This window comes from Pan troglodytes, chromosome 6, assembly GCF_028858775.2.
Source record: "Pan troglodytes isolate AG18354 chromosome 6, NHGRI_mPanTro3-v2.0_pri, whole genome shotgun sequence".
In the NCBI taxonomy this organism is placed as follows: domain Eukaryota; kingdom Metazoa; phylum Chordata; class Mammalia; order Primates; family Hominidae; genus Pan; species Pan troglodytes.
In genome coordinates, this window is record NC_072404.2 from 137,722,212 (window position 1) to 137,737,675 (window position 15,464).

At 37.8% G+C, this 15,464-nt stretch overlaps 1 protein-coding gene across 11 annotated transcripts in view; it reads right to left on the reverse strand.

Moving 5' to 3' along the window:
* Positions 1–6,833: 6,833 nt before the first annotated feature.
* Positions 6,834–15,464, reverse strand: part of CADPS2 (calcium dependent secretion activator 2) — a 567,091-nt gene continuing 558,460 nt past the window's right edge. For all 11 annotated transcript variants that reach the window (XM_009454114.5, XM_001146755.6, XM_054687681.2 and 8 more), the window contains 2 exons: positions 12,960–13,064; positions 6,834–7,841 (listed from right to left, as the gene is read on the reverse strand). In XM_009454114.5, coding sequence (XP_009452389.2) covers positions 7,668–7,841; positions 12,960–13,064 — 279 coding nt within the window. In that variant the 3' untranslated portion in view covers positions 6,834–7,667. The remainder of the gene's footprint in view (positions 7,842–12,959; positions 13,065–15,464) is intronic.

Genomic DNA, 15,464 nt, shown 5'->3' on the forward strand with positions numbered 1-15,464 from the left:
ATTGGCATGAGCTTTTCATTTTTAAAGCAAAGTCATTGCCCTTTAATAGGAAATTCCAATTTATTATTTCCTTAAATAAGTGAAGGCCACAATGTCTACTGAAAGACCCTGCTGTCAACTCAACTCCTACTTGCCAACTCAAAAAGAGGACTGAGAAGTAAAATACAGCAGCAGCAAAATACATGTGATTGCTGTAGTTGCTTTTTGAATCCCCCAACCCCTCCTTCCCACATTTGAACTCTTCTAGATGCCACCAGTAATTCAAATTTTGGAGCTCTATTTGCAGTCCCCCCTTCCCCCGCTCCCCCGACCTCCCCTTGGGACACAGGGCAAAAGGAAAGTCAGGGGCAGGGATGGTAGGATCCCAGCATCCCCTTATTTTAGTTAAGAGGGGCAGAGGCTCAGGTGCCCTTTGGTCTTTCTCGCTGTGCCTCCTCCAAGTGAGCCTGACTCCCATAGTCACTTGGAAAGGTAAATGGCACCACAGTGGGTGCGCAATTGAGCCCTTCACTCTTATTGTTTCAGTGTGGGAGTAGTGGTGGCTGGAAGTCAGAAATGGGAAAGAGGTTTCTTCTCCCTTCTTTGCCTTCTGAATTTTAGTTTTTTGGGGCTCCCTTTTCTCTGCAAAATACACGCCCAAAGTTGGCCATATTCTCTAACATTTCATCTAATCCATCAGTAGTTTGCAGTTATTTTAAAGAAATTTATAAAGATTTTAATTTAAAACATATAGATGGGAACTTAAGATGAGAAAACGTGAACTTTTTTTTCAAAAAGTATGCTATCTATTCTGCCCCCACCTCATCACTAATAATGCAGCCCTGATCAAGGGCAAAATATAACCCTCTTTATTCACCCTGTTCCTCAGTATCCTTTTAAAGCTGGATTCTTCAATTATCTGTTGAAATTGTACACAACTGGTCTTCCTTTCTGAGAAAGGTCTTCATAAACACGCAGAAGGCCAATTTGTCGCGGACATTTTGAGCATTAGAATAAATGTTGCTAGTTTCTGGTGCTGTCTTGGCCTTCCAAGCCCAAGTACCCCAACTTGAGGAAGGCCACACAACTAGTGAACTCCTTGTTGAGTAGTGGATAGTGGTTGTTCCCCTTTGTTTTTTCTGTAAAATGGGATTAAATAAAAGCCCCCTTCATTCAGAGGAGACATTGACATTGAAAAGAAATTTTAAAATAAAACCACTTTACATATGAAAGGCTACCACCTTATTAAAAAGTTAGCTATACATTTTTCCAAAATATTATTCAGACAATTGGATTTAAAAACAGTTCCTCTGCTCAATGATAGATTTCAGGTTAATCACATGGAAATGTTAAAATATACACAGGAATCATATTTGCTATGTATTTTTCACAACCTCAAGCACTTTCCTTGTCCCTAGACATCTGCTCTCCCATATTCAGTACTGTGTTCCTGGGGGAACAATTTCTTCTGTAGATTCAGGCGAATCTACAGAAGAAACCTTGGCAAAAACTTTTCAAACAAAATCCCAATTTGATTAAAGCAGATTTCATTTCTTAAGAAGTGGTTATGCATTTGTAAAATTAATCAACTTTCTATAGACTATTCTAATTTTATGAAAGGACACACCTGGTAATCACATGAAGTAACAAAAGAAATGAGTTTAAGTAAATGACAATGAATACGCTTCTTCAATACAGCAACTTTGAAGTTGTTTTAAAAAATTATTACCCGGTTGTCCAGCAGGCAGGACCTAAAAAAAGCCCTACTCTCCCATGATCTGCCTGCTCAGTTGGTCTTTCCATGTTACACTTTCCACTTTTTGAGATTCAGTCCTGTTAGATTGTGACATTTTACCATGAAACTTTCTTTACTGAAACATTTTCTACCTCCCTACCAAAATCTCCTTCCGAAGTTACAATTGGTTTTGGTTCCTTGGCATATTAAGGAAATGCCCTACAGAATAAACTTTAGCATTTCTTCAGCATTTAATCGTCTCCTTTTTTTCAGTCTCACCCAAAAGAGATGTTATTTGTAGAGAGAGAAGAGAGACATAGTGCTAAAGGGGAAATCATTGATTTAGAGTAGAAAAGAATTTGACACACTACTTTAAATTTTTGCACAGGGAAATATTGATGTCATCTATGTGTAGGGGCTCCATAAACAACCCTAGGCCAGGGCTATGGGAAGAGTAACTGCTTTGTCTGATGGTTCTTGAAACCAACTCTTCACTTCCTCTTAATATGAGAATCATTGATCTTAGGGAGAGTCAACGGAGACAGAGATTGGGGACAAGTCTAGAATACGTTTATTAAAAAATAAGCACACAAATACAACTATCCTCACTGCAAAATTGCAAAGTACAGGGAGATAAAAGACGTCATCATATTGAGTCACTGGGTCTAGGACACAGAAGCTGCCGCTGGCTACTTTAAAAAAATGACTGGGGTGGAGACCACCAGTCGGGTTAAACAAGTGGCTCCAGTCCCAGCTTAATGCCGGGCACCGTCTCTTCCCCTTTCCCGAGTGCTCAGTTTCTACCTCCCCAAGGCCACAGCGTGCTAGACCCCCGGACCGCCAGGGCGCGCGTCTCCCGTGCCACTGACGTGCTGGGTTGTGACCCTGGGGCGCACCCTTGCCCCACCCTGTGCCGCCGCGTTGCTCAAGTGTTCCTGGGAGCCTAGAAGTACTGCAGTCCAGCAACTCCGGGCAGGAGTCGGTGCTGGCAGTCGCCCTAAGAGCTTGTGCGCTTTCTCTCTCTCTCTCTCTCTCTCTCTCTCTCTCTCTTTCTCTCTCTCTCTCTCTTTCTCTCTCTCTCTCTCTCTCTCTCTCTCTCTCTCTCCTCTCTCTCTCTCTCGTGCTTGGTTGCCGCAGCTGGGGCCACCTTGAAGCATGTGGCCCCCTCTGCCTTTCTGTCTCTGTTCCGCTTGCAGTTTCCAAGTGTATCCTTCGGTTGCATCCCTGAATTGGGACGCAGGACATCGTTCTAGGCTCCCATAAGCCTTGGAAAATATTAATGAACACCATTTGCACCTGAAATTCCCTTGAACTCAACGCACTGACCACAACAGCCGAGGTCTGAGATTCCTCGCTTGTGATCTGGCACCTCCTGGATCATCCCCGTCCCATTTCAGAGCCCTTGACCAACATAATCTGCAAGTGGACTCAATAACGCATCTCCAGCTACCTCCCTTCCCAACCGCAGCTACAGGGGCTGCTGTTAGCGATGCTGGCCCTTTCTGAGACCATAGTTCCCTTGCCCCTCCCCGTCTCCTCCTCTCCTCCCATCGGGCTGGCCATATATATAACCGGAGAACTGGACAATTCTAGCAAGTTCACAGACACGCCAGGGGCTAGGCTGAAGATCCTCAGAGCTGCGTGTGATCCAAAAGGACCCTGTGCCAACCCCAGAGAGAATGGCCGGTGAGACTGGTGGTGCATGCTGGCAGAGGCCAGCCTCCCACGATTTCTTTCGAATCCATTCATACATTAAGAAACAGTTAATAATGTCCACCACTTATGACGTCTCTAATCTTTCCAGCAACCTTCCTTATGAAGTGCCCATTTTACAGAGAGGTTAAGTAACTTGTCCAAGTCCACAGGGCTCAGACTTGGGGAAGGGATGTGGCTACTAGTATCCAAACCCGGACTTTCTGACTCCAAGCTTGGGGCTCTGCGGTTGTCCAAGCTGCTGTCAGGTACACCCAAATCTGGGTAGTAAAATCGGAGGTCTTCTTCACTTGGGAAACATACCGAATTCTTCCCTCATCTCCTCATCTCTCAGTGGCACATGCTCGCACTCCGGTGACTACTCCCTGAAAGCCAATGAGCGGTTGACCCTCTGGTGACATCTGGAACCCAGGTTCAGAGTTTTGCTCTCGCCTCTACTCCCTTAATATTTTACTCAATGTCACAGAGGAGAACAGCTTAAGGCAGCCCTGCTCCCCATCTTCAATCCGAAGCTGGGGTATCCCAGAGAAAGGCTCGCTCTGAGCTCCTGCTGGGGCACCTGCCCAGCCATGCGCCTCGAGGGCGTCGCTGCTCTCAACCCCTTTCCGTTACTGCCCGGCCGCCCAGGCCTGTGGACGCGACTCCATCTGTAGCAAAGTTCGGGGGCCAAATGGGTCGCGGCTCTTCCTCGAAGGTTACTGCGAGCAGGACTTGAAGGGAAAAGGAGGCGCATTAGCGACTTCGTTTCCTTGCATAGTACTGGTACAGGGTACCGGTGATGGTCGTAGGGGAACTCTATGTAAAGACTGGATGACCACCGGCCTCCCGGAAACCCCACACGCCAGGCCTCCAACTTCTTCACAAAAGTGGGGTGGGTGGCGGAGGGCTGTGGCGGGGGCTTGGAGCTGCTGAGAGCCGAGAGGCGCAGAGCGCAAGCTGGCAGGCTGGGCTGCTATCCCGGCGCGCAGATGCCCCGCCGCCAGTCGAGCGCGAACATCTCTCCGGAACATCGATCTATCACCTCCCTTTAAGCACCCGGACCGGGAAATTTCCATTTTCTGTTTTGGGAATAAGAAATAAAAGCGACCAAACTCTTGCCCTAATCTCCCCCCGCGGGCCCTTCCACGCGGGCAGGCTGGGATCAGAAGGACGGGTCCGAGCTCGGGGGCGCGGGGTTCCTGTGAACTCTGGGCTTGCTCGGTCCGGTCCCTGCGCCTGCTGTCCCCAGGCCCTCTCGGGAGGCAGACCGCGGCAGCGCAAAGGGGCTTCGAGGATCTCTGAGCAACGACGGCTGAGTGACCTCTTTCCCTCTCAAGCACACCTTCAAGGAGCCGGTGGACCCTCTCACCGCCGGTAGCTGCGGGCGGAGGGCGGCGCCAGACCAGGCTGGACTGTGACCCTGGGTGGCGGGGTGGCAGCACATAGACGCTTTGACCGGGCGTTTATTGCAAAAGAAGCGGGAACTCCCTTCTCCTGAGAGAGGGACAATGAGCAAGGACTAAAGAGAATTCAAGTGGAAAAATCAGTGAATACAAGAAAGACCCACTGCTGGAGCCAAGAGGTTTACATTAAGCTCTGCATGGTTCTTTCCCTTTCCAGGAATAGGCATTATTATTTTTTTTTCTTCAAGTGTTTGAAAAAATTTTCCTTCTTGACGTATTATTTAACAAACCCATTCCGGTTGGATGTTAGACGGTATTAATTATTATCTCCTGCAACACTAAGGAAACTGTCCAAATAATGTACCTGTTTACCCTTCCTCCAAATCATTTAGACGGGTATAGCTATTTCTTTTTAGACAAAATTGTTTCACTTAGAAAATTCTGCAAGAGTTGTTAGGCTTTTGACTAAATCCATTTTCTTAAAAAATAATACTTTAAAAAGAGTAATACCACATAAGATGTGGCATCCTTTAATAGACAGATGCTTGGGTGTTCATCCTAATAGTTATACCCATCAATGAACAATTATTAAGTCATTTCAAGCACTTTGCAATTAGTTCAATTTGCAGTTAGTTTGGAGGAAAAACTTAAAAATCACTTTTCATTATTTTTCAGTTACTTTATGAATTTTTTCATACATCTTTTTTATGGATCAAAGGTTGGTCTCCGATTTTCTCATAAGGATGCAAGTAGCTCCACTACCTGCCTGACTGCTATTGCCTTTGCTTTGGAAGCCACTGTGGGTGAAGAGTAGGGAACGAGCTTTTAGGACTCTCTTGGGTGTAGAAGGGAAGTAGCAGAGAACATAAAAATCTGGAAAGAACCTCAAAGGGGCTGACCAGCCAAGGAGGCCAATGGGCAGGTTAAACAGGCCAGGTCAGCAGCAAGAACCTCCAGGCCCCAAATAATTTCCCCTGCAGCATCTGCTTTTCTTCTTTATTTCTGAATTCTGTCAGCTGTCATTTCTTAGAGTAAATAAACTTTTCTTTAACAAAGGCCGACTTTTAATACATTTGAGGTCATCAGTTAGTTACACTTCAGGACAAAAGGGATGCATTATTTGGAGATGATCTGTATCAAGGAAATGGACATTTTATTGAAAGGAAAAGAAGGGTGGGTAATTACTAAGTACAGAGCAATGTGTCGTGGAACAGCAAGCTTGGGGATGGTGCCATTGGAGAGTTTGGGATAGCATGACTGGACATTTGAGGGTTTGGAGAAAAGAGTATTTGGTGTGTGAATAGAGAAGAAAAGGAGGGAGAACATTTCCAAACTGCCTTTCAAAGATAGTGAGTTGGCAGAGTTAGTCTTTAATCCCAGAAGAAGGAAGAAATTTCCTTGTTTGTTATCTTAGCCCTAGGGCCCAGAAAATGAGCCAAAACAATGATAAATAGTAACTGTAGATTAAATAGATTTTTAAGGCTAGTCTAGGTACCTAATGACCACTTATTACACCATGGGAGAACGAATCTGGAGGTCCAAGTTGTTTCATTTCTAAAGTTTCAGAACAAACGTTTTCATAAATTCAGGGATACCTCCACTTATTTTGCATTAACTGCCTTCATTTAAAAATTACTTATTAACAAATGCAGTAGCACAATCTGCCAATATGTTTTGGGAAATATTACAAAAATAATTCATAGAGAACTTATGCAACATAATACAATTATCTCTCAAACCCTAGCAAGAAAATATTTTGAGAGAACCACTACTAATGTGAATTACTAGTTAATATTACTAATATTACTAATTATTAGTTAACATTGATTACTAATATTAATAATATATGAAATATATATTTCCTCTGCTATGGAAATATGCTGTCATAGTAATTCTTTTAACAATGTATGTGCTTATTAGGTACAAAGAACAGTCAGTGTTACTATCTTTTACTCATTTGATTAAAAACAAAATATTACAAACAAAACAACTCAAGAAACAAAAACACAGAGTCAGATAGTTGGGATGTTTGAAACACTGCAAACCTCTTTTACTGCATTTGCTCTATATAAGTCTAATAAATACAGAAGTAGTTATGAGCAAATAGATTTTTATTGCCTGCAAGCTGTTATACTGGAGCAGGAGAATATGGTATCTTGACGGAAGCACACTTGCTACCCCACACCTGGGGATTACTTATAGTTGAAAGAAGAAATGTTGAGAATGGAACAAAGACACAAACCCATTGGATAATCTAGTCTATATTTGGGTTTGGCAATCCTTTCATCCCAGGAATATACCTGTAGACCAATTCAAAGTACTAAGAACCAAGATTAAAGATTTTATACACATCACAATAATAGCAAATTAAGTACAAAACAAACCTGGCACATAAATTATAATTTGTAAGGTACACACCATTTTAACAAGGATACGATAGTGTTGATGCAGTGGTCCGAACTGACTTCTCACAATGCTGCATTATGAGAAATATGTATCTCGCTTTACACAGAAAACATCATTTTGATGTGATTACAGAAAAATGCTCAAATCTTCTTTAAAAAAAAAAAGTTCATGTTCTGATCACAAGCAGAGCCAAGGTTCATTTTTAGGTCAAACTACACAAAAGAGGATGCTCTTCTCCAAACAAACAAACAAACAAAAAACAAAAGAAAACAAAAAAACCCCAAAATCTTGGCATTTCCCCTTTTACTCTACATTCAGGCTTACTTTTTAAAGAAATACAAGCATTTTTATTTGGCCAAAACAAACAATGAATGTAATTACAAGGACAAGGTTAAAAAAATAAAAAACAATGTCGATCAAGGTCTTCCTTCCTTCTGCAAAGCTGTGTGACATCAGCCTTCTTCTTCTTCGTCACTGTCTTTCATAGTAATGCCCTGAAGTCCTCCTCCTTCTGAAACAGAGGCTGTGGCCTCCTCTACTGTTAAACGTCTGTGCACAGTATCATAAGTCTTACTGTTCAGTGTTCCTTCCAACACACCCTGCAATCGAAAGTCCCTGTAGGTTTTCTGAAGAAAGAAGAGAAAATTTGCTTAGGTCACTTAGATTATATGTATGTACATAGATATATACTCAGTTGACATTTCAAAAATGATCTTGGGGAATCCACTGATAGGTTCATGTGGCTGTCCATGCCAATCATCTTCTTGGTGTATTTCTGGGGAGTAAATGGAATGACAGACTCTGGCTATTGCTTCAAACTACAATTACTATGACTACATCAAAATGTTGTTACTATCAGATGACAAATTCACTTTCCCCTCAGAACATTACTAATTGCACACAATTTACCTTTTGAACAACCTGTAGCAAAAATAAAATATGTACCTATGTAAGTTTTTAATAAGAAAGTATTAGTTTTTTTAATTGAGGGGGCTTTCCTTTAATACTGAAAAATACATTATATTTTATAAAATGCATTAATTTTGAGGGGTCAGTTGTGTGGAGGAAGAAGATTAATCCTATTATCGGTAAAAGAAGTTCACATTTTCAGCATTTCAGTGAATTATAAAATTTATTTACATGTACTACTGGGTAAAAATTTGTGTACATCTAAATGTCTGGATGAATTTTGCCCTTTTCTTTTGAAATTCCCTTGGGATGTGAAGTGCCAAATTCTGACATAAAGCTTCCATAGATGGGATAGCAAAACAAGTATTTACATTTTTTCTTAAAAGAATACATTAAAATTTGCTGTATTATGTATCAAAAATAGAGTACCATGTTATTGTTTGTACAATGATTTTCAAGACAACAACAAAATCCAAAAATATTTTTCTGTGGCACTTAAAATATTAATCTATAATGTTTCCCTTATGTTTACACTGATTGATTGATTGATTGACTGATTGAGACAGGTCTCACTCTCTTACCCAGGCTGGAGTACAGCGGTGTGATCATTGCTTACTGCAGCCTCGACCTCCCAGGCTGAAGCAATCCTGCCACCTTAGCCTCCTGAAGAGCTGGGACCACAGGTGTGTGCTACTGCGCTCGGCTAACTTTTAAATTTTTTTGTAGAGACAAGGTCTTGCCATGTAGCATAGGCTTGTCTTGAACCCCTGGCCTCAAATGATCCTCACATCTCAGCCTCCCAAAGTGCTGGGACTACAGGCCTGAGCCACTGTGCCTGGCCATGTTTACTTTTTTCTTTTCTTTTTTTTGTTTTTATTTTGACATGGAGTATCACTGTGTCATCCAGGCTGGAGTGCAGTGGCACAATCTTGGCTCACAGCAGCCTTCGCCTCCCCAGTTCAAGTGATTCTCCCACCTCAGCCTCCCGAGTAGCTGGGATTACAGGCACATGCCACCATGCCCAGCTAATTTTTGTGTTTCTGGGGTTTCACTCTATCGGCCAGACTGATCTCAAACTCCTGAACTCAGGTGATCTGCCCACCCCAGCCTCCCAAAGTGCTGGCATTACAGGCGTGAGCCACAGCACTCAGCCATGTTCACTTTTTAAAGTGTAATCTTCTTCACATATAATTTTCTGCAGCTAAACATGACTGGTATTTTATTACTACTGATTTTTAAAGTAGGAGAAAAAGTTCAGTTAGTTAAATGGGGAAACAACAAATGAAGATATTTCATTTTGTGGGATATGATTTTGTCATAATAAGCTCATTCTAAGTCATAAGTTATTATGACTAAGGTAGTACTCTCTTACACCAAAACTCACTGTAATTTGCATCAGAACCAGTGAGATAATTCTGAAAGGTATGTTTTGTCTAGATAATCTGGAAACTGATAAACATGGCATTATTACCACAAAGATTTGTGTTTATTCCTATAACTCTCTTGTAATTAAACATGTCAAACATAAAGTATTCACCTACAGATGATGCATCTAATGTAAAGTACTATTGTTCCACTAACAATTATATACTGAGTTTTTGAGTTCAACTTTCTTATTTTATTGGAATGACTTTCCTTTGACTTAGCTTAATTACCAGTAAGTTGGCCAGAGCAGATTTGAATTGTGGATCTGCAGTCCTGAAGGCTTTCTAATTTATATATAATTAAGACCGCTTTCTTATTCAATTAGCAAGCAATAACCAGTTGAGTGAGGTACCAGGCAGATAGCCTTGCAATCTCTTTCTCTGTCTTTAGAATTCATAAAATGTTATTGACACTTGGATGTTCCCTGTGGCTTCCACAAAGGTTTGGTTGGCCCTTGCTTAAGACAAGTGCCTGCCACAGAGTTCTGTTCACTTTTTCTCTCCCAGCAAAAGAAGCAGGTTATTTATGTTAACTGCATTTAATGTCATGTGGCCACTATGGAGAACACAAACACAGCCATTTTGACTATTTGAGGGTTTCACTTTTCCCCTCCCCCAAAAAATCATCCTAAGGTAAAAACTTTGCAAATAATTTCAGTCTTTAATTTTTTGTGTAACCCTTTCTGGGATTTGTTTTTTTCTTAGTGTGCAACATGAATGAACCAATTGGTGTATAAGTGTCTTTGTTTAGGGTAAAGTTGGCTATTACATAAATTTTGATGGCATCTAGGTCTCCATGGGCATAGAAGAATGGCAATCCCTGTGAGTAGTAAGGACAAGACTGCTAAAGGCAAGTAGTTTGGGTCCTGGGTAGAATACACTACTCTGCTGAACCATGCAGGCCAAGTCTAAGTGACCTGGATGGAAGGAAAGTCTGGTTATGGGCCTTCACAATTCTCTACATGTGTTATTCAACAGCTTCTTAAATTCACTGGGAAATGATCATTATAAGCAAAACCATGTAAGTTCTGAAGAATAATGAATCTATGTATGAAATTGGCTAAAAGTCTGTTTATATTCAAAGTAGAAAAAACAATTAGAACATTAAATTATTAATTCACTTTGAGTTTTATTGTGAAAATAATTATTTCTAATTATTAAATAGAGCCCTATGACTTGATTAAATGTATCAGCCCAAGAACACATTGGCTAAGCCTGGAGACTTGCCTGTGAAAAGTAAAACATGGAAAATCAAACATATTCATGAAAATTAATTTCATATTTATAGGTCAATTATTGATCATTAGGAAGAATATATTAAGATATACTGACTTACAGTACAATGGAAATGTCACTATATAATTAATAAAATTATTGTTCTTTTATGCTAAAATATTCACTAGTGAGAATACTTAAGATCTACTCTCTTAGCAAATTTCAAGTATACATTAATAAGTCACACTGTATATCTTGAGTATATAAAAATTTTTACTTTTAAAGTATACCTCAATAAAATGAAAAAATTTCACTCTTGCTTAATCTTTAACTATAAAGGTGTGTGGAAATGAGGAATAACTTTGAAAGAAACAAATCATGGGCTAATGTGGAGATTGTTATTCTCAAAACAAAGAGCTTAATAATCTATCAGCTAACACCAGGAGGCTGAATATGTAACTTCTGAAATCCTGAACACAGTAGGCATTAGCTTGAAAATATGGTTTATCATAAGGATAAACAGCTAATTGTAATATTAATCACTGCATAAAGTACAACTGTTATGTATGTGTATATATATGCATATTATATACATACATACATATATATATATATATATATATATATATATATATATATGGCAAATACATTATCCTGACTCTCTTTTCTGAAGAACAAACTTCATTTGAAAGCTCTTCAAGTCACATTTATAGAAACAAGAAACAATGGAGAACTAAGCCAATTATGAACCTATCATATTGTCCTTTCAGTTTCTTTGTAAAATAAATAACACCATATAAGAAGTGTTCTGGATCAAAATTATTTTCTCCACTGACATGTAATGTGTAGCTATAGTATTAAAATTTTGTGAGTGGCTATAATTTTACTTGTTATTTATGAGTAATCATAATTGCTATTATTGTGGCATTTTAGGTCTGGTTCTACTTTCCAGTAGATTTGCCAATTTCTGACTTTGGAACAGAACTTTCCTATTTGTGGGCCTAACAAGATTAACAAGCAGGCATAAAAATAATTTGTATTCTAATTAGACTGTAGGAACCAAAGGAATAAAGAAAATATTTTAATGTGGCTAGAAACATCATTTAATGATGTAACACAGTGGGTCTTTGAAAACTTTAGCATGTTTTCATGTATTAGAACCATCTGGAGGACTTGTTAATCTATAGATTACTGGGTTCCACCCTCGGAATTTCTGATTCAGTAGGTCTGGGGTGGGGCCCAAGAATTTGTGGTTCTAACAAGTTCCCAGGTAATGATGATAGTGGTAGGTGAGGAATGACACTTTGCAAACTACTGTGTATACTCATATATATACACATTATGTGTGTGGGTACATACACACATACATACTACTAATAAATGGTACTATAATGAAAGTAAAGGTCTTTTGTTTAAATAAATAGGTGATTCTCAATAGCTTAGAGTTATGTTTTCTGCCATAAGGTGAAATTTCTGTCCCAATTTTAAGAAAAGGTTAAACTTGGGGTAAATTTTGTGCTTACATTAGAATTTACAAAGTGTGAAAAATTATGCATAATATATTATTTTATAGATCTTACTCACTAAATATGACATGTAATTTATTAGCTTTTCTCTTGAAGAGCTAAAGTCAAAATGGCCTTGCCGAACTTATGTGATGTCTATGTCAGTAGTTTTGGGTGGTCTCCAACACTCAAACTGATTACCTTTTACATATAAGAAGGGGCATGCTTCCAAAAGGATTTGGGCAATGACAATGTATTACTTTTGTACCAGCATATAATAAAATAACTGAGACTCTCCTTACTCTTCTGGCAAATATAGTACAAAAGCCCTCACAATGATATATGATCCTAATAAATATGAAGTAATTGTATTATGATAAAACATTCATATGCTTAAGAAAATTAATGTAAAATTATTGTGAACCTACTTCCTTCAGGTAACTGTGCTGGGGCTTTATGTATTTAATCTCAAACTGTGTGTATTTGCTAGCAAATTTTTTTTATTAGTGCAAAAAAGATAAATTTATGTTCATTTATTAATCTAACTAAACATGGAAGTAAACAGTAGCACATCATTGCTAATAAGTGATACTTTTTGGTTACATCAAATACAGTTTTCTTGTATGTCAGTATCTTGCCATTATTCCTTATAGCTTAGTGGGCAATTCATATCTAAACACATTTTGTTTACCTTCACAATCTTGATGAGCGTCTTCAGCTGGTAAATATGGAGTTGGAGGTCTAATCTATCAGTCAACCACACGCAAATGACTTTCATGGAACTGCTGTACCATTGCTAGAAGGGAGAATTGGGGCACAGGGGAGGAGAACAAAAAAAGAAAACAACCTCTGCAGTATTCATTTAACAGATTCGATAATGAGGGGGTAATAAAACACTCTGAAATGACCACAGATCAGCACTTGAAGTCAATAATGCTATAATTTCCTGTTAACAGAATTGTATGCTTTGCTAGAAAATCTGTTAAGTTGACTAGGCTGTTCTTTAAATGAATTAACGTTACAGTCTTTCAGCTGTAACATATTCACGGAAACAGTGTTTTTGCACTTTGCAGCCTAGTGGCCTGCTTTGTAATTTGTAAATAACAAAGGATCCTAAATACATGTTATAGGACTGAATGGACAGCCAAGCAGCAGGAAAAAAGAGGTAAATTATTTTCAAAGGAAAATTTTCTATTAGCCTGCATGTTAAATAAAAATCAAAAAGAAGATGTGTTATGCTATAAGTCATGTAGTCAATACCTAAAATTACATTTTAAAGTAGCGATGGCAAAAAAAAAAAAAATCTACAACTTAAACAGTAATCCTCAATCACACCTTTATCAATTAAATATTTACCAAGCTCTTTTAAAACCATCTAAAATAAAGATTTATTGAGATCTTAGGAAGAAACATTATCAAGATTGAATTTTTGTAAGAATCACAAAATAGGTGTCAGTTGACCAAATTATGAATGAAAAGGATGTGTTTCATTTTGTATTTTTGGAGGGTCCATAATTTTTCTGCTTATTACAACTCTCTTAAGAGAAAAACTGAAATTCTTCTTTAATGCAATTTTCTGCTCCTATATGTCTGTCAGTCTAGTAAAAGAAAATATTGTTCCTATTTTCAAAAAAAGACAATCTGCCATTACAAATAACATTTTTAAGGGACACAGTGATTCAGAGCTAGGTTTAGATAACACTCTAAGAATAATGCTACTCATTCAGATAAAAGTGAGAAATATCAATGTCCACTCAGCATTTAGAAAATGACAAAAGAGTTTTGAAAGACAGGAGATTTTGTGCCTTGCTTGTATACACAAACATAATGACAGTCCAGATCACATATGTGTGTGCATATGTTCTTAAGAATTTAAACACAGAAAAAAAATTAGAAAAAAAATTTTCTCTACATAATAAAACCATAAATTCAACTTCTAAAATAAATTTTCACTGATCCAAGTCTGAAATTCATCTGGATTTATATTTATTAACATTGATCCAATACAATTTAGTTTAACAAGAAATGGTATTTTAAGTATAAATTAAAAATGAATTTTACATTTTACCATGCTTATTTCTATTAATTTGTTAGTATAATGAACATATATGCATCAAATGAGATAAGCTAATTTAAATGGATAACCGATATACTAAATAATAGCAATCAAATGGATAAATAAAAGCTTCAAGTTTTAAAAATGTGAGATGGACCATGATTTTTTAAAAATATGTTATTCCTGTATCTAATTTTGCTCCTTCCTAATGAGCACTTTCTTAATATTCAGGACATGTAAAAATTTCAGCAGTTCTATAAAACAAGACAGTCATACTCCAAAATCCTTAAAAAAGTAAACTTGCAGTAAATTCAATACTTTAACTGGCATGTTAAATCTCAAAATCTTTTATAGATACTTTAATTTCTGACACTAAATTCTATGCTACTTATTTCAAATAATTTACAGCTTCAACTTCTTGATTTCTATTTTAATACAGGCACTCACTCACAAGTATTGGTGATATTGAATATGAGTACAGTCAATTGAGGCCCTTCTACCACACCGCACTCTAGATAATTTGAAAGTGAAAATATTGTCATAATGGATGTGACTCTTAAAAATTACAGTTATTTTGCAAGGGATAGTAAATATTTCTTTCTTGTTGAAGGAGAGAAACTATATATATTTTACGAAGCCTAACATAACATACTAGTTACTCTGTTAGACTGCGCAGTTACTGTAACTTGGTAAGTTGTATAAATTTGAGGGAAATGAAAAAACTTTCTTAAAATTACTCTATATGCATCTTTATGTTCTTGAAAATCCTTATATAATTTAAAATTAACTTCATTTTTCCATTATATATAAAATGGTACTTAAGTGATAATTGAAAAGACATATAATGTAACACAGAAATCATTTATATATAACTTATTTAATACAATGCCAAAATAATAATTTTAGAGAAAAATAATCTTAGAGAAAAAGAATTTGGGAATAAAATGATCTAAAGTTAACTACAAAAACAGAAAAAGAGAACTATTATTAAGTAAAATGTTTAAGCTATTTATCATCATCTTACTTTGAAGGACAATAAATTGTTCTATCAGCAAAAGCTTCTAAGAAAAAAATTATTCTATCAAATAAGAAAAAATTATTCTATCAAATAAGAACGTATATTTTGGCTCCTAAGTCAAA